Source organism: Galeopterus variegatus, unplaced genomic scaffold (genome assembly GCF_000696425.1).
Source record: "Galeopterus variegatus unplaced genomic scaffold, G_variegatus-3.0.2 Scaffold343, whole genome shotgun sequence".
NCBI lineage: Eukaryota > Metazoa > Chordata > Mammalia > Dermoptera > Cynocephalidae > Galeopterus > Galeopterus variegatus.
Genome location: NW_007726454.1, coordinates 624580 through 648812, shown reverse-complemented (window position 1 = coordinate 648812; position 24233 = coordinate 624580). Strand labels below are relative to the sequence as shown.

The 24233-nt window shown below is 38.7% G+C and overlaps 1 protein-coding gene across 3 annotated transcripts in view; it reads right to left on the bottom strand.

Annotated features, from left to right (window-relative positions):
• Positions 1 to 24233, bottom strand: part of NLN (neurolysin (metallopeptidase M3 family)) — a 111263-nt gene that overhangs the window by 44656 nt on the left and 42374 nt on the right. For all 3 annotated transcript variants that reach the window (XM_008567770.1, XM_008567773.1, XM_008567772.1), the window contains exons 2-6: positions 22140 to 22399; positions 18465 to 18613; positions 8480 to 8587; positions 6024 to 6126; positions 5195 to 5355 (exon numbers count right to left, since the gene is read on the bottom strand). In XM_008567770.1, the coding sequence (XP_008565992.1) occupies positions 5195 to 5355; positions 6024 to 6126; positions 8480 to 8587; positions 18465 to 18613; positions 22140 to 22399 (781 nt within the window). The remainder of the gene's footprint in view (positions 1 to 5194; positions 5356 to 6023; positions 6127 to 8479; positions 8588 to 18464; positions 18614 to 22139; positions 22400 to 24233) is intronic.

Here is a 24233-nt window from a genome sequence, read left to right as displayed (position 1 = left end):
GGAACCGGTCTCCACATGGGATCCGAACCCTCGGTGGGAGCGCCGCCGTGCTCCCAAGCGGCGCACTCTCCAGTGCGCCACCGGGCTGGCCCTATAATTATTATTTTAAAACTAGGATGATAACGTGGATAAGAGAAACACACCTAACATAATTCTCCAAGTTCTAAAATTAACTAATTTAAATTTTTCTTTAATCTTTTCTAGTTACCCCAGATCTTCTCTCTAGACTGCCAGCATTCTCCCAGTATCTATTCTCCATTCTCCCTATTGGTAATAGAACTCCCTGAGTTTTTGCTGGATACATAGTTGTCTAGCTACCTTTCCCAGCCTTCCTTAAAGCTAGTGTGGCCTTGTGATATACAGTGACAATGGGAGTGAATGAAGTGATCAGTAAAACTCCTGGGTCATCTCTTTATAGATCCCTGTGCCTTGCTAGCTGTAAACTGAGGACAACAACAATGACTCTGGGCGCCACTGAGGGTGGCAGAGCTGTCCTCCAGCTCTAGACCACTCACCTCTCAACTGTTAGTTGCAAGAGAAATAAACCTTTTAAAAATACTGTGGTAAAATACATAACATAAAATATGCCATTTTAACCACTTTAAAATGTACAATTCAGTGGCATTAATTATACTTACACTGTTGTGCAATCACTACCACAGTCTGCCTCCAAAACTTTTCCATTACCCAGACAGTAACCATTAACAATAATTCCCTCATTCCCTAGAAACCTTTAATCTACATTCTGAAAAGAAATAACTTTTGTCGGGCTGGCCCGGTGGCGCACTGGATAGTGCGCCGCTTGGGAAGCGAGGCGGCGCTCCCGCCCAAGGGTTCGGATCCCACATACAGACCGGTTCCCGCTCGCTGGCTGAGCGAGGCGCGGGAGCAACACCGAGGGTTGCGATCCCGTTGCCGGACACGGAAAAAGACAAAAAAAAAAAAAAAAGAAATAACTTTTGTCTTGAGTCACTATGCTTTTGGTTGACATTTTTAAATTTTATTTTTATCTGCACAGAATAGTTGTACATATATATGGGGTACATGTGGTATTTGATTCAACCTTTAATCTACATTCTGAAAAGAAATAACTTTTGTCGGGCTGGCCCGGTGGCGCACTGGATAGTGCGCCGCTTGGGAAGCGAGGCGGCGCTCCCGCCCAAGGGTTCGGATCCCACATACAGACCGGTTCCCGCTCGCTGGCTGAGCGAGGCGCGGGAGCAACACCGAGGGTTGCGATCCCGTTGCCGGACACGGAAAAAGACAAAAAAAAAAAAAAAAGAAATAACTTTTGTCTTGAGTCACTATGCTTTTGGTTGACATTTTTAAATTTTATTTTTAACTGCACATAATAGTTGTACATATATATGGGGTACATGTGGTATTTGATTCATGCATACAATGTGCAATGGTCAAATCAAGATAATTAAGATATCCATTACCTTAAACATTTGTCATTTCTTTGTGTTGGGAACATTCAACTTTCTTTCTTCTAGTCATTGGAAATTATATACAATAGATTGTTGTTAACTACAGTCACCCTACAGGGCTATAGGACATTAAAAGTTATTCCTCATTTCTAGTTGTATTTTGTATTCTCCCTATTCTCCCTCCCCCTCACCCTTTCCAGCCCCTAGTAACTATATACAGACACTGGCACCAGGAATTGGGTGCTACCATAACAAAAATGAAAAACGTACAGGAATGGAAGGTGAGAACAGACACTGCAGGCTGGGAAACTAGTGATCCTCATTATACTATTGATAACATTTGTTAAAACCATTGCTTGCCATAACTTAGAAGGCAGACCATGTATCTACTGAGTCTTAGCTCAAGAAGAATTGTATGTAAAAACCAATAATGTTGGTATGTGTTTGTTGGTATATGTTGCTTTTTTTTTTAATTTAAAAAAAAATTATTATTATTAATATTTTTTACAAAGGTGTTGTTGCAGAGAAGCTGGGGGGAGGGCGAGAGGGTGGGGGGAAAAGTGGGACATGGTCGAGGACCATGGCACCCCCTCATTCTGGCAGAAGAGCCCAGGGAGCTTCTGGCCGTGGCTCGGTCATGGCTTGGTTGGATGTGGACTTCAGAGGGGTGTGGCTTAGGCCTTTGGCCCCCCACCAACCCGGGAGCCTGGGGCACTTCTGGACATAGCTTGGTGGTTGTTGCAGGGCTGGATGTAGACATTGGGGCAGTGGGTGGGGGGGCATGGCTGAGGCCCTCAGCCCCTCACTGCCCAGGCTCAGAAGCCCACGGTGCTTCTGCTGGCAGCCTGGTGGTTGTTGCTGGGATGGATGTGGATGTCAGGGGGGTGTGGCTGAGTCTCACAGCCCTCCATCACCCTGGCTTGGGAGCCCAGTGAGCTTCCAGCAGCTGCCTGGTAGTCATTGCTGGGCTGGATGTGGAGATGGGGGGCACAGCTGAGGCCCTTGGCCCCTCATTGCCCTGGCTCGGGTGCCTAGCGCATTTCTGGTGATGACCTGGTTGTCACAGGATTGGATGTGGATGTCAGAGGAGTGTGGCTGGGGTCCACGGCCCACTACTGTTCCAGTGGGAGCCCAGGGTGCTTCTGGTGGTGGCCTGGTGATCATCACTGGGCTGGATGTGGATGTCAGGTAGGTGCGGCTGAGGTCCTTGGCCCTCTCCACACTCTGGCTTGGGAACCCAAGGGTCTTCCAGTCCTTCTAGGTTTATAGGTGTTCTTTGGTGGTGTTAGATCTTTACTGGTTAATGTCAGAATTGTATCTCTGATCTGTGGGGTTTTTGTTTTCTCTTTCAGTTCCGTGTTGGATTATTTGCTACTCCTGCGACTTAAACTCTGCATTGGAACTAATTTGTTGTCCTTTGGTTACTTCTAAAATGGGGGAACTTCCTGTGGAAACCAGCATTTGTGCCCTGTGGCTGAACTAAATTGCTGCTTTGCTGCTGATTCTCTATGCCGCTCAGGTTTTAATTGCTGACCTTGTAAGTACTTCTGGGTCTTGTGAGGTCCAATACACCTGGGTAGTGTGGAAACTCTGGTCTTGGCCTGTGTCTTTTTCAGCAAACTGCACCCCTGCAGATCTATATTCCTGACCAGTCTCCACTGAGTGAGTCTGTGCTGACTGTAGGGCAGATCAGCTGTCCATGCTGTGCCCCAATGTTCCCCTGGTGGGCCCGTCTCCACCACCACCCATATTCCAAACACTTCCCATGGGATGGGCCATGTGCCAGTCCCTTGTGGTGACTCACCAGCCTCTGAATGGCTCCTTTTTCAGATGTCTGTGGCCTCTTGCTCCAATGTGAGTCCACAGGAACCATGTTAGTGGTCTTGCTGGGCTAGGGGCCACCAAGGCCTTCTTCTCCCTTGCATCCTCCAAGCAACTTCACACAAAGGGCACAGCAGCAGCTTTTGCCAACTCTTGCTCCATCTGCTCACCAGGGCCAGCCTTGAAATGGTTGGGGCTCAAAATAGTTGGAGCAGTCCTTTCCTTCTCTCATCGTTGCTTTTCCTGCCTTCATGAACTCCATAGGTCTCTCCTCCTCTTCCCCTGAGCTCTAGCGGCCCCAGCTTGGCAGCTTGTTGCTTTTTAATAGTTGTAAATTGGTGGACCATGGGAGAGGGTGATGCTGAGGACTGTCTATTCTGCCATCTTGATTGGAAGTCAGTATATGTTGCTTTTAAGAAAGATTTACATGAGAGAGATGAGCTCAGGTAAGAAATGGCCAGTTTTGCAAAGAAGGAAGAAGAATTCTGCTAAGGGAGGTTCTGTTTGTGGTCTATAATCCGGGGCTTCAGATGGTTGGAAACGCCAGTTGCTCTGTACTCTTCACATCAGGAGAAAAGTATGTTATTCAGAGTTATTGAACTGCAGGGATTAGTTTGAGAATGCTGACTTTCTCCTCAAGCCTACTATTTCAGAGTGTTTGAAAGCAGACTCCCATTATATTGAGGAAGCCAGTATATAAGATCTGGCAGGTTTAAGAACTATAACAAACAGCAATATTTGGGTGTAGTGCACCTGACTGGAAACAAAGAGACAAGAAACCTGTTTCTGAGGAAATGTTATTACCAAAGGTATGTCTGGTCTACAAAAGACTGTTATTATTTGAGCCCTACAGCAACCCTCAGATTTCAAACTGGCATCAGCACAAATCCAGCAGTCCCCCAAGATATGGTCATGGAGGATAATGCACAAGAAAAAACTCCCTGCAGGCAAAGCAAGGGGCCATGGAGTACAACTGATGAAGAATTTCTTGCCAGAAAGCAGGCCCAGTTAAATTCAATGGGCCTCCAAGGAACTCCACCAGAGCACGGAAGCCTGCCAAACAGTTTTTGGTAATTGCTATGGGTTTGCTACATTTCCCATTCTTTTCTTTTCCAAATGGGAGTTTTTAATGTAGTTTTTCCTTTCCTGTTCCACCACTGGGGGTGGATTGGGGGTGAGGGGACTGATAACTTACCTTTACTTTCATAGGTTGCTAGGTCATGAGAAACTATAGCTGGGGAGGATGATGTATCACCCAAAGATCCTGGTCTTAGAGCTGAAAGCAGTAACTGGTTGAGAACTGCCAAATGGTGAATGGTTTCTATGTGTGGAAAAAAGGATGTTCATGCTTACTTGGATAGCCAGAGAGGGAGAATATGGTGGAGCCAGCTAGTTGGTTCTGAGAATCCATTTCTAATTTTTCCTTTTTTTCCTTTCAGTAACAGAACCCCCTAAGCTGAGCAAATGGCTGGCAATTAAAGACTACATTTCCCAGCCTCCCTTGCAGCTAGATATGGCTATATGAGGGAATCTGGGTTGATGGGATGTGAGTGGAGTTGATGTATGTCATTCCAGGTCTTCTCCTTAAAGATGCTTGCTCTGTGCTTTTTCTCCTTCTTCCCCACAGGCAAGGAAATGGGCATTCCAAGGAAGGACCTTGGAAGTTACTTATTGAGGAGGGAGAGATGCCTTACTAGCCCTGGACTGTTGACTTAGAAGTTTATTTAACCCATTCTACTTTTATTAGAACAGCTCAGCCTGTGGCGACATGAAGCAGATTGCCAATGAGCAAAAAAATCTAAGCCTTGTAGATCTGAGGAATGAGGAAGCACAATGCACACACAAATATATCAGTCTTAGAGCTGAATTCAACATTGGTAAATAAACCAACCTTTCTTCAAATCTTCCATTAAAAACAAAAGAAAGACAAACATGCATAGTACCTCTTTGCACCTTGTATTAAAAGCCATTTCCATTTTCCTTCTGGTTTCTGGGACACAACATTTCTTCATGACAGGAAAATAGTGTGGGTATTTTAAGGTAATTTTATATTTGTCATCATCTGTCTTTTCTAAGCTGTCAATGAAATCATCAGGAAGAGCACCTGCAAAGAATCATTTTCTCATACATCAATTTTTCCACTCATTATTGGTTTATTTAGCATTGGCATACTGTGGTTAAGTACTCTAGGAATTTTGTGGAGTAACTGAAATTCAAGTAAAAGAATGACAATCCTTATAACATCATTTTGATGTTGCAGGAATGGGGGTGGCAGTTAGAGGGTAGGTGGCTCAGGAAATAATAATTCAAAATATGAATAGGCTTCAGTGCACTTGTGCAGATGATTTTCAATAGAAAACAGGCAAAATTAAGCCAAGAAAGACCCAGAACAGAATAAGAAGACCCTAGTTTAAATTACAATGTAAGGGACATTGCAAGACAGAAAAAATTTCAAAGCTCTAAATGCTGTTAAACTCCAGCAAAAATTACCAAGATAGATTATGAAGGGAAAAAAAAAAAGATTATGAAATCTCCTCTGGATTATCTCCAGAAAAATACAGACTTAGATTCTTGTTAGCCTAAAATCTAATTTTGACTGGTTTGATTGTCTTTTCTGTAGAAGGGTTGGTGGGGGGTTAGGTACCGGATCATTTTTTAAAGAATTTTTTGAAATTTGATTTAGATTTTGTACCTGGAAAGTGAAGTAAACTGTGATGTGACATTATTTGCCTAAATCACATGATTTAATCTAGAAAAATAACAAAATTTTACCAAGTTCAGCCTTGGAAAATACAAGGAAAGTGTCATCCTCATTGAGGTTTTTGTTAAAGTCAATACATAGCTCACTCATTCTTTTCTTCATTGATTTAATTTCCTGAAACAAAGATAAAAACACAGGTCATTAACAATAAAAATAAAGTTTCATTTTTATTGCCATCAGTCAAGTAAGTTCCACTTTTATATGAAAACTGGCTTCTGTACCCATACGCAGGCAGTACTTTCTTAGAGATGTGTTTGATAAAATATCTTCCTAAAGTCTTCTATATTTTGTACATGTGTGTCTGTGTGTAGCACTTACAGCAAGGCAAGCCTGGTCATGTGTTAGAAATTAGTTGTAAATTTGAAGAACTAAATAAATTTAGGAGGTAAAGTAAAAGCAGTATCTGGAACATAGTATACACACAATAAATATTTGCTAAGTGAATGAACAAATCTAGTAGACCATAACCAATCAGCATATTTCTAATGCTTTTCAATTGAAAATTTTGATTTAGTAATCAGTATCTGGTGCTGAAGTAAAACAAGAAATAAGAACTGAGCAATTAATTCTACGACTGCTTATGGTCTTAGTTTTACAGAGCTCTTGCAAACAAAGGTGATTTATGGACCCCAACATTTGTATAAATAAGTACTACATGGAAGATCAAAGGATGCAATAAGGAGATCACAAAAAAAAAAAAAAACCCAGAAAATAATTTTATTAATCTGTCCCATTCTTCTAACAATGTTGGATAATGAACTTTACTTAAACCACACTGGTTCTCAAAGTGTGGCCCTGACCAGAAGTATCAGAATCAGCTGGGAACTTGTTAGAAATGCAGCTTCTTGAGACTCCACACTAAACCTGCTGAAACGTAAACTCCGGAGTATGGCACTGTAATCAGAATTTTAACAAGGCCTCCAGGTAATTTTGATGCATACTGAATGTGAGACTACTGACTTAACACATATTATTCAGGAGATGGTAATTTAAAATATGAAAAGCTTCAGTGCACTTGTGCAGATGATGTTTTAGTGGAGAACAGGCGAAACTAAGCCAAGAAAGACCCAGAACAGAAAATGAAGAGTTACAATGTAAGGGACAAAGCAGAAACTATTCAGTGTTGTTTTCAGACACTTTGGTTGTCACCCCAACTCCCTTCCCACCTGTGCCCCACGCTCTAGCAGCCATGTAGTTCAGATAGGACCTGATTCTACCTGAAGCTCCAGGGGTGTGACCACTACTTGGTTAGATAATTATGCCATTCCCATTGCTGTAGTGACCAGTTCAGAAAATCCAGGCCTGGCATGCCTCTGACTAAAGGGAGATTTAGGATTAGGCATAGGATCTGCTCTTGAGCATTAAGACATGAAGGAGGTTTGATGAGGGCTTCCCTCTATGTCCTTCTGGATGATGGGTATTTATATTTATAGCCATTTTAGTAATGGAAGGAAGCCAGCCTTTGGATAACACTAACACTGAAAAAGACAGAGTAGAGAGATAAAATCGAGTGGGTGACCAATGACACCACCATCTGTCTAGATCAAACTAACCACCTACCTCTGGACCTTCCAGTTATACAAGCAAATGAATCTCTCCTATTGCTTAAATGTGGTTTTGGCTGCAACCAAACACAACACAGTGTTCATGCCCCCAAACAGAACTGAGAATTGAAAGGAAGGGAAAAGGTCAGGTAAGTGAGATCAGTCACGTTTCTCCTCTCACTAGGATGAAGAGGATACAAGGTGATCAAAGGGCATGTAGGTGGGGAAAGGTGCTCACATCTGTGTTACCTTCAGTTATATCTACAATGCTGACATCACTTGGTTTGGATTTCTTTCTAACTTATTTCCAGTTCTGCTGCCTAGAACAGTGACCTGGAAATAAATCATGGAATATATTTCCTGTCCAAGAAGAATGAGGTTAATTCTGCAGCCAAGTTTACTTCTGAATCTGGAAGATTTGACCAGCATTAGACATTAGAAAAAGTTTGAGAAAAAGAGAGATTAGCTCTTTTCAGTAGCTAATCTCTCTTCCTTTAAGGGGTATATACTAATCATAGAGTGTGTCATTCCAAAGTGCCAGTTTTAAAACTCTCCATCAATAAAGATTTTAGTACCAGTGCCCTATCTCTGTATGACCAAAGGAGTGAGACTATAAATAAACTATTAAGACCTGGAACTAGTTTTTAAAGAATGTAAAAGTAGAACAGGGAAAATAAGCCCAACGCACATGAAATAAATAAAACCGGGACAGGATAAAGAGCAGTTATCAGATGTATGTCAGTCACCATTAAGTTAATAGGAGTTGGAAAATTTAAAACCACTGAATACCAATACATTGTAAATGTATTTGTATTATGGGTTGTTTTATTACAACCCATGTGTCTCCTTATTTCCTGGTTTTTGTTGTATTTTGTTTTATTTATTGACTTTTTTTCCAATAAGAAAAGGAAATGTAAACTCACATTCTGTACTTGTTCTGGAAGATGAAGCCCATTCCTTTTTCCCATTTTAACTGACTTTTCCAAGTATCGTTTAGCCTCAGGCTTTATCTTCTCTAGATCACAGGTTTCCTGGAATTAAAGAGCATGACAACCATTTCTGTCTCAACAGTGCATCAGTAAGTTATAAACTGTGAGGTCAAAGTCAATTTATTCATCATCTCTGTTGGGCTATGAAGCACACAGGTGATTATGAGGCAGACCTATTAAAGACCTAAGTTCTTTTATGCTTTAGTGAGCTTCTGCTTGTGCAAAACAGAAAAATTAAATAAATAAAAAGCTAACCAGAATTTCTTTGCCTTGCATCAGAATCAAGAGTGCCTGTACAACTTTAAAGTATGATAACAGGAGCATTTGCATAATCTCATTCTGAGCATTCTTTATGAGTGAGTGGTCTTTTTCACAAAACATATTTCTTATCACAAATCATCTGGATTTAATTTTCCATCATTTGCTAACCTGGTTCCACTTGAAAGGCAGGAATAGAAATAATGGGTAGATTCTACACAAATGCAGACTGGGACTCTTTTGCCAATGTACCAAACAAGGACAGCTGGATAAAACCCCAGCAAGAGGATTCCAACACTTCAAAAATGCCTTGCTGTCCTTTGCCAAAAGAGATCAAGGAACTATAGCAAGCTGCATATGAACAAGTATCTGGGGAAAATGAGTCAGCTCTGCACCAAGAAAAGGAGAGCTGGACGGTAAATTTGAATCTGTATGCAGCAACACACTCGCTCACTCAAAAGAACAGAGGGCCCTAGAGGGGAATGGAAAATTCCCCCAGCCACAGCAAGGTAATAAAAACACCAGATGTTTCCCCAAAGCAGGTGGCAAAATACACATGGCACATCTGGATGGCCAGTCAGTTAGTGGTCCCCAGGATGAAATGGACTCCAGACAGATTCAGCAGGTATAATGGATTCAGTTTGGTGGTGAGCAAATGAGAGACTTCTGTCTCCAGAGCTTTACAGACCTCCCACTGGTTGGACATTCTGTCCATGAAAGACCCGGGCTGTCCATCCCTAAGCATTCCTAATTTCCCCACTAATTAGATCTGTAAAAGGATTGTGGTTAGCTTTAGAAACTGCATTTAGATTGTTGGTGCTAGGCTCATGCTGCAATAATTTAGTAATGTTTTGCATTTTGTTGCAGCAGGTAAATAGTTATATTTTAACTGGGGGTACAACTTAATACAGCAAACTGTACCTCACTTTGCCTAGCAATAAAAATGTTGTGTAACAGTACTAAAGCACTCACTGTGCATACATTACTCAGAGTTTCCTCTGAATTTATCCTTAGTGGAGGCAGAGTTAGACTTCTTTTTCTATAATCACCTCCTTTTGTGTCCCTGGAGAATTTTGTGAGTGAGCTGGCATGACTGGAGTTGAAACCTTCCCTAGCTGGTACTGGCACATACTGGGATCCTATCAGAAGATGCCTGCAATAGGAAGAAACCCAGAATGGCCAGGGAGATAAATGGGCTATGGGCTGGTTCCTGCAGGGATGGCCAGCAGTTCAAATCACAGTGCTCGTGCAGATGTGATTAACTTGGGTTCACCTAGGCTGGCTTTAATAGTGCCAGGAAGTCTGTACTGAAGTGTAAGGCATGGCAACAGGAATCTCTAGGCAGTACAATACTGCATGCAAGTTGTAAGGATGGGGAGAATCCAGGTACTAGCTATGTGTAGCAGGGGTGGGGGTTAGGAGTAGGGGTCCCCGGGGAGAAGGACCAGGCAAGAGCTGGACAAATTGTTAAGGACCCAGGTGAGCAGGTTGCAATCCAGAGCAGGGGCCAATCCCAGCAAAGAAGTGAGCCAGTGGGAAGCTGATGCACACAGCTGGACAGCTGCATGGGCACTTGAGTTCCTGGGCCACATTTGGCCCTGAGCTTAGGCAGGGGCTCATCACAAAGCCTCACCCACTGACGTAAGCAGAATCCCTAACCTATGGCTATGCTTGATGAGGATGGGCTATCATACTAGGTAGGCTTGAATTTGCCATATGTGTAGGTAGCAGGGCTGCTATTTCAGAAAGCCTGGATGTATATTCAAAATTCACGGTCTAGATTAAAATTAAAATTACTTACTCCCCAAATAGGTGTTGCAAGTGCAAACAGGTAGAAGGATATTCTAAGAAAAATCATCCCTGAATTAGGTCTAATTAAAATATAATTAATTAACTATACTGAAATATTTAACTGACCATAAAAATCATAACCTTGACTATAACCAGATACCTGTTACCAGTCAGACTCTGAGGTCTTGGGAAATCTCCGGTCTCTGGTAGGAGGAAGGCACTTCTAAAATGTACTTATTAAGCACATTCCTGTTCCAGAGCTGATCATAATATTCTCCTTTATAATGCCCAGGCAAGGTCAGAATTACCTCCCAAGGATTTTCTCAGAAGGAATCAGCTAGCGCTTTAGACTGTTTTGCTGTAATTGCACCTTCCTTTCCTGAATAATAACTTCTCCCCTTGAATCTGAACCAGGCCTCAGGCTCTTTGGGTGAAGTTTCTCCTCTTCAAAGGGTCGGAGGACTAAAGTTTTCTGAACTACTTTAAAAAATTATATAACCTCACAGTAGGGGCCCTTATTTTAATCCCTGTGGTGATAAGATTTAGTTTCCCCCTAACATCCTCCTGTAACAAAGAGCTGTTTACAAAGAGAGTGCTTTCTCTCTCTCACACACACAGGTATGCTTATATACTCATTTTACAGACAAGAGGACTGAAGTTAAATGATCTTCCTAAGATCCTTTCTAATGGTAAAAATGGTAGAGAAATAAATTCTTCAAATTCTTAGCTTAGTGCTTTTCTCAATGTGTTTGCCATACTACCACATTACTATCCTTAATTCATTATCATTCTTTGAAATTTCATATAAAAAATGAGAAAAATTTTAAAAATTTCCTCCAAATCCTCCCCACATTCTGTCCTATGACTTTGTCCTTTTCTTCATAAGACCTTCATATTTCCAGTTTCTAAAATATGTAAATAAAAAATTATTTCAATGGGATTTCTGTATTGTGCATGCTGAGTATACAAAGCAGAAATCACAATGTTGTTAAAAGAATTCTGAAAATTAAGACAGTATATTCCTTTGAATATCATTTTAAAAACGATTCATAAACTTTGAATTTGCTAAGGAAATATAAGAAATCAGAGTATATTATTGGAGCCTATTTCAAAAGCTAAAACAGAGAAATTACTCAATTCTATTATATTTGCAGTTGAATCCTCTTTTTCTTCTTTTTTTTTGTCCTAGTCCATGACATTTACTATTAGGTTTTTTATCCTAATACTAATAAAAAGGACATTCTTAGGCAGCTGCCAAGCTGCCAGCATTCCTGGGCTAGAGGGATGCAAAGAGGCCTACTTGCTGACTACTAATTCGATATGCCATCACAAAATTCTTTTTTTTTTTTTTCCTTTTTGTCTTTTTTCGTGACCGGCAACGGATCGCAACCCTCAGTGTCGTGCCCGTACCGGACCGAGACCGGCAACGGGATCGCAACCCTCGGTGTTGCGCCCGCACCTCGCTCAGCCAGTGAGCAGCCGGTCTGTATGTGGGATCCGAACCCTCGGCGGGAGCGCCACCGCGCTCCCAAGCGGTGCACTGTAGCAGTGCGCCACCGGGCCAGCCCACAAAATTCTGCTTTTGTGTGAGCCCCAGTGTGAGGACACTAAAGTGGAGCCCCACACTGCATGAAGAACACATTTTAATTGAGGCCAGTTCAGTTCCACTCAACATATGTTTACTGAACTCTTATTTATGCCAGGCACTAGGGGAAAAAAGATAAATATCCTTAAGAAGCTTTAAGTCGTATGAGGGAAAAAAAAGATATATTAACAGGTAATGTCAATATCATATAATGTATGAAAAAGAGGTAAGGACTTGGACAAAAGAGTGGCACTAAGGAGGGGTGCCTGGCCAATGGGGAAACTAAGCCAAGGTAGTAATGCTTTATATCTGGATCTCTAGGCAATTAAGAGCCCAACAAAGTTAAAAGTTTCAGTAGTATTGGTTATGACCAATACCTAGGCACATATTTCAAAATCAAGAAGGCATGGTCATTAAGGCAATTAAATTATAAATTTTGAACTTTTTTTGTTTGTTTTGTTTTGGTTATAGTTTAAAGGCACTGGTTCTTATATTTTAATTTTGGGTTGGGTTTCCATGGCTGGTTGAGTAGGAGAGATTACATAATGCTTAAAAGCATCTATATTTAATCCCATGACCTATATATTTAATCCCATGACCTATTTGCACTGTAACATTAAAACTTTCCCATTTAAATCACTGATTCTCTAAGATAAATTGGCAAGACCAAAGCCCATAGCTCTGAAAAAATACAAACAATATTACAATAGATGACTGTATTTCTCAAATTTAGTTTGCATAATTCAGCCTCAATTTCACTAAACAATTTTTCTTGTGCATTTATTACTTAACAGGCCACTGGAATAAAATATGCCTGAATGTTTTAACATGAAGACACTGTATTTCTCACACCAATATGGCTGGAAAGAGCATGTATAAACCTTCTCTGATCTCTGGTGGCTCTTTAGCCAATGCTTGAGAATGCTCTGTCAAGACTGGGAAATACCAAAACCTGTGGTCATAATTGCTAGCTTTTGATACTTGGCCATTTTTTAGCTAAAGGGATGAGGAAATCCTTTTCATTGCTTCTTTTTTCTTTTGGTGGAATGTAGGATACATTTAATATATTCAGTTTGTGTGTAATATTTGATACCTACAAATATAACTATATATGTAAGTTATGAAGAAAAATTAAATCCACCCTTCAACTTATTTGGCAGCTGGCCGGAACGGGATCCGACCCTTGACCTTGGTTTTATAACAGGTGCTCTAACCAACTGAGTTAACCACCCAGCTCACACCCTTCAAGTTATAAAACAGGATATCAACAACACTGTTGTACTTATTTACTCAACAGGTAACCTTTGCAAAAGATGATTATTCTCTTGAATTTTGTGATGTTTTTTCCAGTTTTACCACTGTCTTAGTCCATTTTATGTTGCTATAACAGAATACCTGAGACTAGATATTTTATAAGAAAAGGAGTTTATTTAGATCATGAGTCTGGTGGCTGGAAGTCCAAGATTGGGTAGCTGCATGTGGCAAGAACCTCAGGTTGCTTTCACTCATGGTGGAAAATAGAAGGGGAGCCCAATTATGCAAAGAGATCACATGGTGAGAGAGGAAGCAAGACAGAGAGAGGGGAGGTGCCAGACTCTTTTTTAACAACCAGCTCTTGCAGGAAATAGTAGAGTGAGAACTTACTCACACCTGAGGGAGAGCATTAATATATTTATGAAGGATACGCCCATATGACCCAGACACTTCCCACTAGGCCACCTCCAAACACTGCCACATTGGGGATCAAATTTCAACATGAGTTTTGGAGGGGACAAACATCCAAACCATAGCAACCTCCTATAAATATGCTGTTTAGTTTTGCTTCTTTTTGAGCTTTATAAAATGATACCATGTTGTATGCAGCATTCTGCAATTTCTTTCTTTTATTATTACTAACATTCAGCCATATTGTTCCATGTTGCTATAGTTTATATATTTCAATGCTATAAAATATTCCATTGCATAAATGTACCACAATTTAGTGAGGCATTTTCTTGCTGATGGAAATCTGGTTTGTTTCAGTGTTTTGCTGTTATAATGTTGCTATGAACAATTGTCCAATTTCACCTTTGCACAAATGCAGAAGTATCTCCAGGTAAATGCTGAGGTGGGGACAGGGAAGATGTGCTAGGTTATGGAAAATGTAAAATGCAGCTTTATAGCAATAGGTTTTTCTCCAACTTAATCATTACTTTTAATCAATTACACTCTTACTAGTAGTGAATGAACATTCCTGTTGATCCGTATCCACAAAGACATTTGGCATCATAATACTTAATTATTGTTAATCTTGTGAATGAAAAATGGTAACTTATGACGGTCTTCATTTGCCTTTCCCTAGTTACTAATGAGATTGAGCATCTTTTCATATGTTTAATTACCATTTATGTTTCTTTTGAAATATCTCTTCATGTCATTGGCCCATTTTTCTATAGGGGTGTTTCTTTGCTATTGACTGCAGTAGTTCTTCATATATCCTAGAACGCTTTCCTAGTTTAATGTTTTACAAATTTCTTTTCTCAGTATTTGATTTTTCATTTTTTTTAATAAAAAGTTTTCTTTTTGATGTAGTCAAGTTTATTAGGTTTATATTTCAGAGTTAGCACTTTTTTGTCTTGTTTAAGAACTATACTCTGCCTAGATGTCATGGGGATGTAGTCCTATATAAACTTCTAGAAGCTTTAAACTTTAGTCTTTTAAGACTTGAATCCATTAGGAATTGTCTTTCAGTTCGGTTGTGAGAAAGAGATCCAATTTTATTTTTTTTCACTTGGATTACTCATGTTCCAGCACCAATATTGAAGGCCTATTTTCCGGATCTCCCACCTTAGTTTGATGAACATTTACTGAATGCTTACTTTGTACCAGGCACTTTGCCAGAGGTGCAAAATACAATCAAACATGACACCCCCCTCCCTTGAGGGGTTTAATGTAAAGTTTATATGGTTTCTGACAAGTACTTACTAACCAGTTCTTTTGCTCTTGGAAAGTTGCCATTTCTGAGCTTCAGTTTCTCCCCTTATAAAAAGGGCTACCTCATAAGGTTGGTATAAGCGTTACATTAGGTAGCTCTATTGTTGTACAAATGTAAGGTAGTGTTACTAGCCACACATTTGGAGGGAGGGAGGAAGATTGGTTAGTCTTATGCTCTACTATAATTTCTTCCATCCATTTAGTCAACAAATTACTTATTTTGGAGGTTTTGAAACATGAGTGCAAATTAATTGATATTCCCCAGACTGAGATGTGGTGTTTCTTGAATATGGGCAGATAGCAGTGATTGGTCAGCTAATACAGTATGGCAGAAGTGATGCTATGTGACTTCTGAGACAGGTCAGAAAATGCAAAGCAGCTTGTGTGCTTTGTCAGAACCCTGAGTTTTCATGAAAGTCCTACCACCTGGTGCTGCCATGCTGCCAGGAAGCCCCAATTAACCCACATGAAGGGACTACGTGGAGATGCCCTGTGCTATGGACTGAATTGCATCCTCTCATTTGTTGAAGCCCTAACCCCTAATGTGACTCTATTTGGAGATAGGACTTTTAGGAGGTAATTAAGGTTAAATGAAGACAGAGGGGTGAGGTCCTAATCGGACAGGATTGGTGGCCTTTTAAGAAGAGTAGGAGATCTCTCTCTTTCTCCCTGCACATGCACTGATGAAAGGCCATGTGCATATCAGCAAGAAGGGGCTGTCCTCAAGCCAGGAAGAGAGCTCTCATAAGAACCCAACCATGTTGGCAATCTGATCTCAAACTTCAGCCTCCACAACTGGGAAAAAATAAATTTCTGTTGTTTGAACCACCCAGTCTATGGGATTTTGTTATGGCAGCCCAAGCAGACTAAGATATTCTGAGACTACACAAAAAAAGAGAGATGCCTCGTTAGCTCCTACCCACTTCAACACCAGCCACCACTGCCAGAAACCACATGTAAGGCTCCAAGTCAGAACTGCCCGACTGATTCCTTCCTGAATTCCTGATCCCCAGAAACTGTGAGAGAAAATAAAATGATTCTTGCTATTTCTGGCCACTAAGTTTTAGGGTAATATGTCATGTATCATTAGATAGCTGGAACCCTTATTGAGCACAGATTTGCAAAAAGAACTGTGAAAAGTAATTTCACATTTCTACCAATTAATCCTAAGTGAAAATGACATGAGAGCTAAAATAGAATTTTATATCCAATTTGAGTAATATTATATTTGATTATTGTCTACATTGGTGGTATCTTGGGAACTCAATATTATTCAGAGCACCCTCAGTACAGTATGCCTAAAATTGCTGATTTCATATTAATTTAACATCCTATTTATCTAGCTTAATTAAGCTTTATGTGTTACATCATGGTTGTCCTATTTTACTTATACTATTATAGAGAAAAATAAACAGAATATTTGGATTATATCTAATTTTGTCCTTTGGGTATGAATGGGATGAGATTTACCATTTATTAAAGTGTCCAGCTCTAGCAGAACACTGATACTGATAATTCTAGATTTTTTTTTTTTTTAAAAGATGACCGGTAAGGGGATCTTAACCCTTGACTTGGTGTTGTCAGCACCACGCTCAGCCAGTGAGCGAACCGGCCATCCCTATATGGGATCCGAACCAGGGGCCTTGGTGTTATCAGCACCGCACTCTCCCGAGTGAGCCACCGGGCCGGCCCCGATAATTCTAGATTTTTAAAAATACTACATAAATAAACATAACTATTTGCAAAGAAGGTGTTTAAAGGTATACATAAATTTACCTAATGAGCTTCAGTGCAAAAAGAAACACAAAAGTTATTTTTTATTATTCTGAGGTAGTCTTAACAGACATCGTAGCAGCCCTTAAAAATGTTGGCACAAGAATCTACATTTACGAGAGGAAAAATTATGAAACCAAATCTAAGACCACCTTAAATTGTTACAATAAAACCCTAAAATGAACCAGCCCAAATGAATACACAAATATGATGACTACATTGATGTTTATGAGGTTACTATGGTGTGCTAGTCTACTCTACAGGCAGCAATTTGTTCCCAAATATATTCCCTCAAATTTGAAAGTATGACAAGGAAATGTAAAGTAACCAATCTTACATATCTTAATAACATTCATAAGAATCAGAGAAGGTGGAATAGTAACAAAAACATTATTCCAAATGAGAACTTAGAAGTCACAATGAAAACAGGGTTAATCAAAGGAAATTAGAAATTCTAGCAAAAAAATTCTAAAATACTTATAAAATATAGAGCTAGAAAGAAGATTAGATTATTTTGAGATGAAGACTATAAAGGTCATGATTCAAGTCACACAGAATAACAACTGTAGCCAAAAGGAGAAAAGAGAACAAACAATTCAGCTAGCAAAAAGGATAATCAGAAGGTTATTTTCATTTGTATTATTTTTATAGTGCCAAAGATGAACTCTTATGAACCATATATAGTACCAATTATAGGGTGAAAATTGCTTGTCTGACATGAAGAAATAAATAGCATGTACATCTTACATAACTAAAGTCTGGATTATATATTCTATAATCAGTTATGAGTTACAAAGCAATTTCATTTAAAATGTTTTATTTCAACTTGTCATAATTTGCTAAAAAGGAACAAAAATTTTTGAAGTTTTGCAGTAAGAAACATGCAAAATTAAGCAAAAAATGTCTAGGATTGTAAAACATTGGTTGTTTTAAAACAATTATTGGGGTGTCATGAAAATAAAAACTTAAAGCAAAGTTGCAATGAAAATGCTAGGAGGCAAATCAACACTGGTGATAAAAAGATCCAAAACATTTAAGACAGACCCACTTAGAGCACTCACTATCCATAATTTCCATGAGTCCTGAAAAATGTAAGGATGACGGACAGGAATGACTCTGGCATGCAGCCTCAACATATGTCATAAATATTATGGCCCAAACCATAAAATATTTACAGACAAATAACTTGATTTCATTTGCTTCTAATTGATTTAGTCTAATATAAATCTTGCAAAATTTTGAAAATTCAAAGAGGATTTTACATTGAACCATCAAACTCATGATGGTTAAAAGCGTTAGATTTACAGATGTGCACTCTTCTACACTTGGACTTTAATTTCAAGTGAATGGAATTAGCAGTTCAACATAAACCTCAATGATGTAATATAACATTATATAGTACTGTTATGCTTCACCCATTATTATAATCATGGTAAACATAATCTAGGAAAATTCAATACTTATTGCTGGCCAACGGTTCTTACTTTTTTGTTGTAGGCCCCCCCCATCCCTTTTAAAGAGATTTATAACACCATTTACCTGTAAATGAACAATTCTTTGAAATATATCTTCTCTCATGCTCATCTCAATATCAAAACGAGAAAGTCTTTTGTCTGCTTCTGTACTTGCTGCCCGTACTTCTTTGTCAGAGGATACGTGCTGAGGAAAATCTAGCATGGTCCTTTCCACTGTTGATAGAGAAAAAAACTATGAATACTATAGGACTTGTCAAATTAGTATTAAGCCAAATATCTCCTACCTGGATGAATGATTGTGTTGGTATAAGTTTTTCATTTTACGCTTTCTGTAAAGGTCCCTACGTCTGTCAAGAAATAGTATCTAATGCAGCACTTGGCTGTTCGAATTGGCATCATTCTGAACAATAAGGATGTACACTGAGCACTTTTCAAAGCATGTTTAGGGTGCAATTTGTTAACTGGGAATGTAGGGAGATAAAGATATGGTGCCTGTAATGAGGCATCTTCTGACCTGGGATAGAGGGGGATTGGGTACATAAAAAGATAAACAACAATACAGGACAGAGCATGTTGGTTGTCAAAGGAATGGGATACTAATTCAGAGGCAGCAGCTATCAAGGGCTGGAGTACTAGGCAACATGTCATGGAGAATGTTGGACCTAAGAGGAGGAGGGGCTCAGTAAGTTGCTGGAAAAATAGACTACAAGCATGGGGACTAGCAGAGACAAAGAAAGCTCAAGAAACACGCAGACCAACATAGTGGAATGGGATGTGTTTAGAAAAGAACTTCTTAACCTTTTTAAAAACTACAGACTCCTCTCAGAGAATCTAATCAAAGTTACGGACCCTATCCCAAATGCACATATGCATATAAACATAAGACGTTCCATACAGTTTCAGAGGATTCTAAGAAATCTAAGTGGAAACATCCAGTAAGCAGCTAGATATTGGGGGATATTCCTGTTAAAGGATGATGGCAATTTAGTCTGTTCTAATCTTCACATATTAAAGTTGGTTCTTGGGTTTTCCCAGACATTTGTATTTTGATTTTAATTGGGCAAAAATTTCTGATGTCAGTGAAATAACCAGTACTATAGAATGAAAATGAGTATGGTTTACAGTGATGATTGTGGCTATGCTGTGACGGTGAATACATTTTTATTATCTTCACTATTTTGAAGGTATTGTAAACTGGTAAAATTTACAAACATGATATATAGAAGACAGTAGAGCTATCATTTACATACCAAGAAATTGTACTGCCTCACTCATATCACTGTCCTCATAAAACATTGTTACAAATAAAGTTGCTAAAAAAATCTACCACAAATATCAGAATACATACATATGTATATTGTTAAGAAACCAAATTATGTAACTACGCTTTTAGGATTTGATTCAATGGATAATTTTATGTCTACTGGTTAAGGAAAGAATGGAATAGAAGATTTAAAATTTAATACTTAAGTGATATAGTTAACTATATAATTGCAATTTCTACTTACTTAAAAAAATTAGCTCAAAAAGATATTAAGAAGAAATCAAAATTGCTCAAGAACTTAAATGAGCAAAATAAAATGCAAGCGCCTAAAACTGGAAACATATCCTTAAACAAACAATAATGCTAAACCATTTCCTTCCTTATTTTGCCACAAAGACTTGGAACCAGACTTATGCTCTCACTGCCCAGCTATAAACAGTGCTGACACTAGACAAACAAGGTTTTAATAGCTATTGCAGGAAGCATAATGAACTCTGAGAACACGCACAGATAAGAGAAAGTTAGTTTTCAAGAGATCTATTCCCTAACTCAAAATTTTTTTATCATTAACGCACAAGACAAATTTATGCAAGAGCAAGAACAAATGTCACCAGCCTAAAAGTATGTTTAAAAGATATATTATTGGGGAGAAAACAGATTTAAAAATAACTCTTTAGAAGAGAATTTGTTTTTTTCCCCCCACTGTCAAATGTGTAAGTTACTGGGCAGGCACCATTTTGGCTGTAATTTGATGAAGAAGTGAGCACCTGAACAAAGGACAAACCACACCTATGAAGCTGTCTGCTGGAAAGCCTCGGCCGAATAGGAACCAACTCCATCCCTTTGACTTTGACTAATGAAACCAACCAGATCCTTTTTTTGAGAAGCTTAAACTTAACACTTGTAGCAAGATTTAGTGGCCATAAATGAGAGTGGAGTAGTTGGTAACAGGAACAGAAACTGAAACAAAAGTAGTGATAATAGAAAACAGCCAAGTCCTTATTACAGTGGAACACAGTGTAGGGAACTCTTGGTGATGAAGGGTTAGTGGTGGGAAATAGATGACCAAGTCTAGGCCTATGCTGGATCCTGACAACCATCCAAATTCCAGAAATGCATACAAATGTTTATGATGCTCTGCAGCTATCTTATGCTCTTATGAAGCCTGGATACACAGCCAAGGTTGTTTAGTCATAATTGTCTCACAAAATATGTCCAACATTTAAAGGTAACTAAAGTGAGTCTTCATTCCTTTTAACTCAAAGGGTCTAGTAAATTGTAAAAATAATGTAAGTTCAGTGTAGAAAATATGGAAAATGGAGACATGCATAAAAAGACCAGTAAAAATCAACTGTAAACCCACTGCCCAAGATATTAATCATCATCATGGTTAATTTTATGGGTTAATTTGGAGGGTGCTTTTTGATGAGATTAACATTTAAATCAGTGAACTCAGAGGAAAGCAGATTGCCCTCCATAATGTGAGTGGGCCTCAACCAATCAGTTGAGGGCCTGAATAGAACAAAAAGACCAGCCTTCCTGAGCAAGGGAGAATTATGTAGCAGACTGCCTTAAAATTTCATCTGCAACATTGGCTTTTCTGGGTCTCCAGCCTCCTGGCCTTCGGACTGGAACTGGAACATCAGTTCTCGGGGATCTTGAGCCTGCCAGCCCACACTACAGATTTTGGACTTGCCAGCCTCCATAATTATGTGAGCCAATTCCCTATAATCAATCAATCTCTCTCCACACACACACACACACACACACACACACACACACACACACACACACACCCACCCACCCCCTACTGGTTCTGTTTCTCTAGAGAAACCTTACTAATGTAACCACTATTTAAATTAGTTTTCTTCCAGTTTTCCTTCTTTACTCTTACATACTGCTTCTAAACATGATTTTAATGGCTACACAGTGTTAGAAGATGAATGTTTCATAATTTATTGAGCCATTCCTTTTTTTTTTTTTAAACGATGACTGGTAAGGGGATCTTAGGATCTTAACCCTTGAGTTGGTGTTGTCAGCACCACGCTCTCCTAAGTGAGCCACAGGCTGACCCTTATTTAGCTGTTCTGTTGGTTGAAATTAAGAAGTTGTTTCTAAGCCTTTGCTATGGTAAAGAGTGCTTATTTATACATAAATTAATACATGAATTTTTGCTGTGTCTGATTATTTCCTTAGAATAAACTCCTAGATGTGGAATTACTTGGTTAGGGTACAAACTTCCTGAAAGTTTTGATGTATATTGCCAAAATGCTCTCCAAACAGCAGTGTAATGACAGTGTACATTTTATAGAACCTTTGCCAACATAACAACATTTAAAAATTTTAGGTAATTTAATTCTAAGTCACATAAAAATCAATCTCTGTTAAAACAGGAAAACTGCCAAGATAAAAAGCATAAAATGACTGAAGATGTCCACAAAATCAAATATTTTTGAGCTTTTGCATCATACCTACCTATATACTTCACTTCTACATCTGCCAGTGCCTGCAAACAGTTTTCATAAGTTACTTCCTCAACACTGAGCATTCCAATGGCATCATACACCTGTTTGGTCTGCACAATGAGCTCCTCAGTTCTTGTTTTAATTTGCTCTGGTGAAAGATCCCATCTTAAAACATTTCTGCCTGCAGCAGTACAGGAAGACATTGCCTGAAGGAGAGGTATCACTTCTCTTCCTAATGTCATCCTGAGTAAAATCCTGGAACCACCAACTCTAAAAAGAAACAGAAAAAGAGTAAAAAATTAGGGATTTCTGTGGGTCCAAAGTCAACATACAAATATGTATTATAAAATTAAATTTTAAATTAAAAAGAAAATTTTAAAAAACTGAGCAACTCTCTCAGGTGAACACATATTCACAAAACAAAATGCCCTTGTATTTTCTATTTTTCTTACATAGTTATAATTTTAATGGAATTCATACTTTCCAAACACTGAACTGTTTATTAAATTAAATCACAGAAAAACAAAGTTAGGTGTTGGAGACATAATAATTGTCCTTTATAAATTAAACCTGTAATTGCTCTGATTTTCATATTTTTCCTGTGCTAACTTCCACCTACTATGTTTATAGACTCAAAAATATTTTGCAGATTTAGCAAGGAAACATTTTCAGAATTCTTTTTTTTTACACCAAACACCAATTTTTAAAATGAAAATTTCATACAAATCAAGAATGATTATTTGAATTTAAGACTTGGAAAATAAGTTCTGGTATAGCTATGGTATTACTCTAAAAGAAAACAGAAATTGTTAAGAATAATGATACCAATCTCTTACTCCCTTAAAACATTCAAGCTAATAATACTGATGCTGTGTGTGTCTTTCCCCCTCTCTATATGTATATGATACATATATATATATATATATATATATAATTTTAGTTATAAATAAAATATGTGTGTGTGTCTTTCCCCCTCTCTATATGTATATGATACATATATATATATATATATATATATATATAATTTTAGTTATAAATAAAATATGTTATATTTAATAGCTAACATTTATTATGTGTTTAGGTATTATTCAAATGCTTTCCGCATAGTAACTCACTCAGTCCTCCAACAATCCTTTGTGTTACACACTGGTTATTCTCATTTTACTGAAGAGAAAACTAAAACACAGAGAAGTTAAGTAACTTGGTCAAGGCCATGCAGCTAGTTTTCTGGTGGGAGCTAGGATTGAAAACCAGACAGTATAGATCCAGAACCCACACTCTTAACCACTATGCTAAACCTCACTTCTCTTATCTTACAGGACACAGAAACAACCTTATAAGTTAGGCAGGGCATTATTCCCTTTTAATAGATGAGGCAACTGAGGTTCAGAGAGGTTAAGTGACTTGTTTAAGGTCATTCACTCAACAAACATTTATAAACATATAGTATACTATATGACTGTGATAGGCACTGGGGATGCAATGGCCAACTGACTGTGACCCTGTTATTCTAATATAGTGGAGAAGACAAAACAGATAAACAGGCAATGATGCTACACTGAGATGAATGCTATGATAGGGGTAAGCACAGGGAACTCTTAAAAACCAAAGAAGGGGCATCCATTCCGGTGTTGGAGAGAGGGAAGGTGTCAAGGAAAATTTTCTAGAAGGAGGAAGGAGCAAGCCAAGATCTGAACAATGTGTAGGAATTATCCAAAGGCCAAAGGCCAAAGGCTGTAAGGAGAAAGAGGCCTAAAAAGGTAAGAGGGACTAGAAAATGAAGAATCTTGGGAATCATTAAAGCATTCAACTTTATTCTGAAGTCAATGGGAGAGCCATTGAAGGGTTTTAATCAGGTGAGAGATGTGATAAGATCTGCCTTTTAAAGAAATCACTCAAATTATAGTGAGTTGAAAGGTTTGTAAAGAGAGATTATTCTAGAAGAAAGCTGTTACCATAATTGGGGCATACAATTAAGATATAAGAACCTAGGGGGAATTGGAGTGATTTAAAAGATATTCAGGAGGTAGAATCAATATGGCTTGGTACTGAATGGACATACAGGGGCAGAAGTGAGAGTCAAGGATGATGTGTCCAGGTTTCT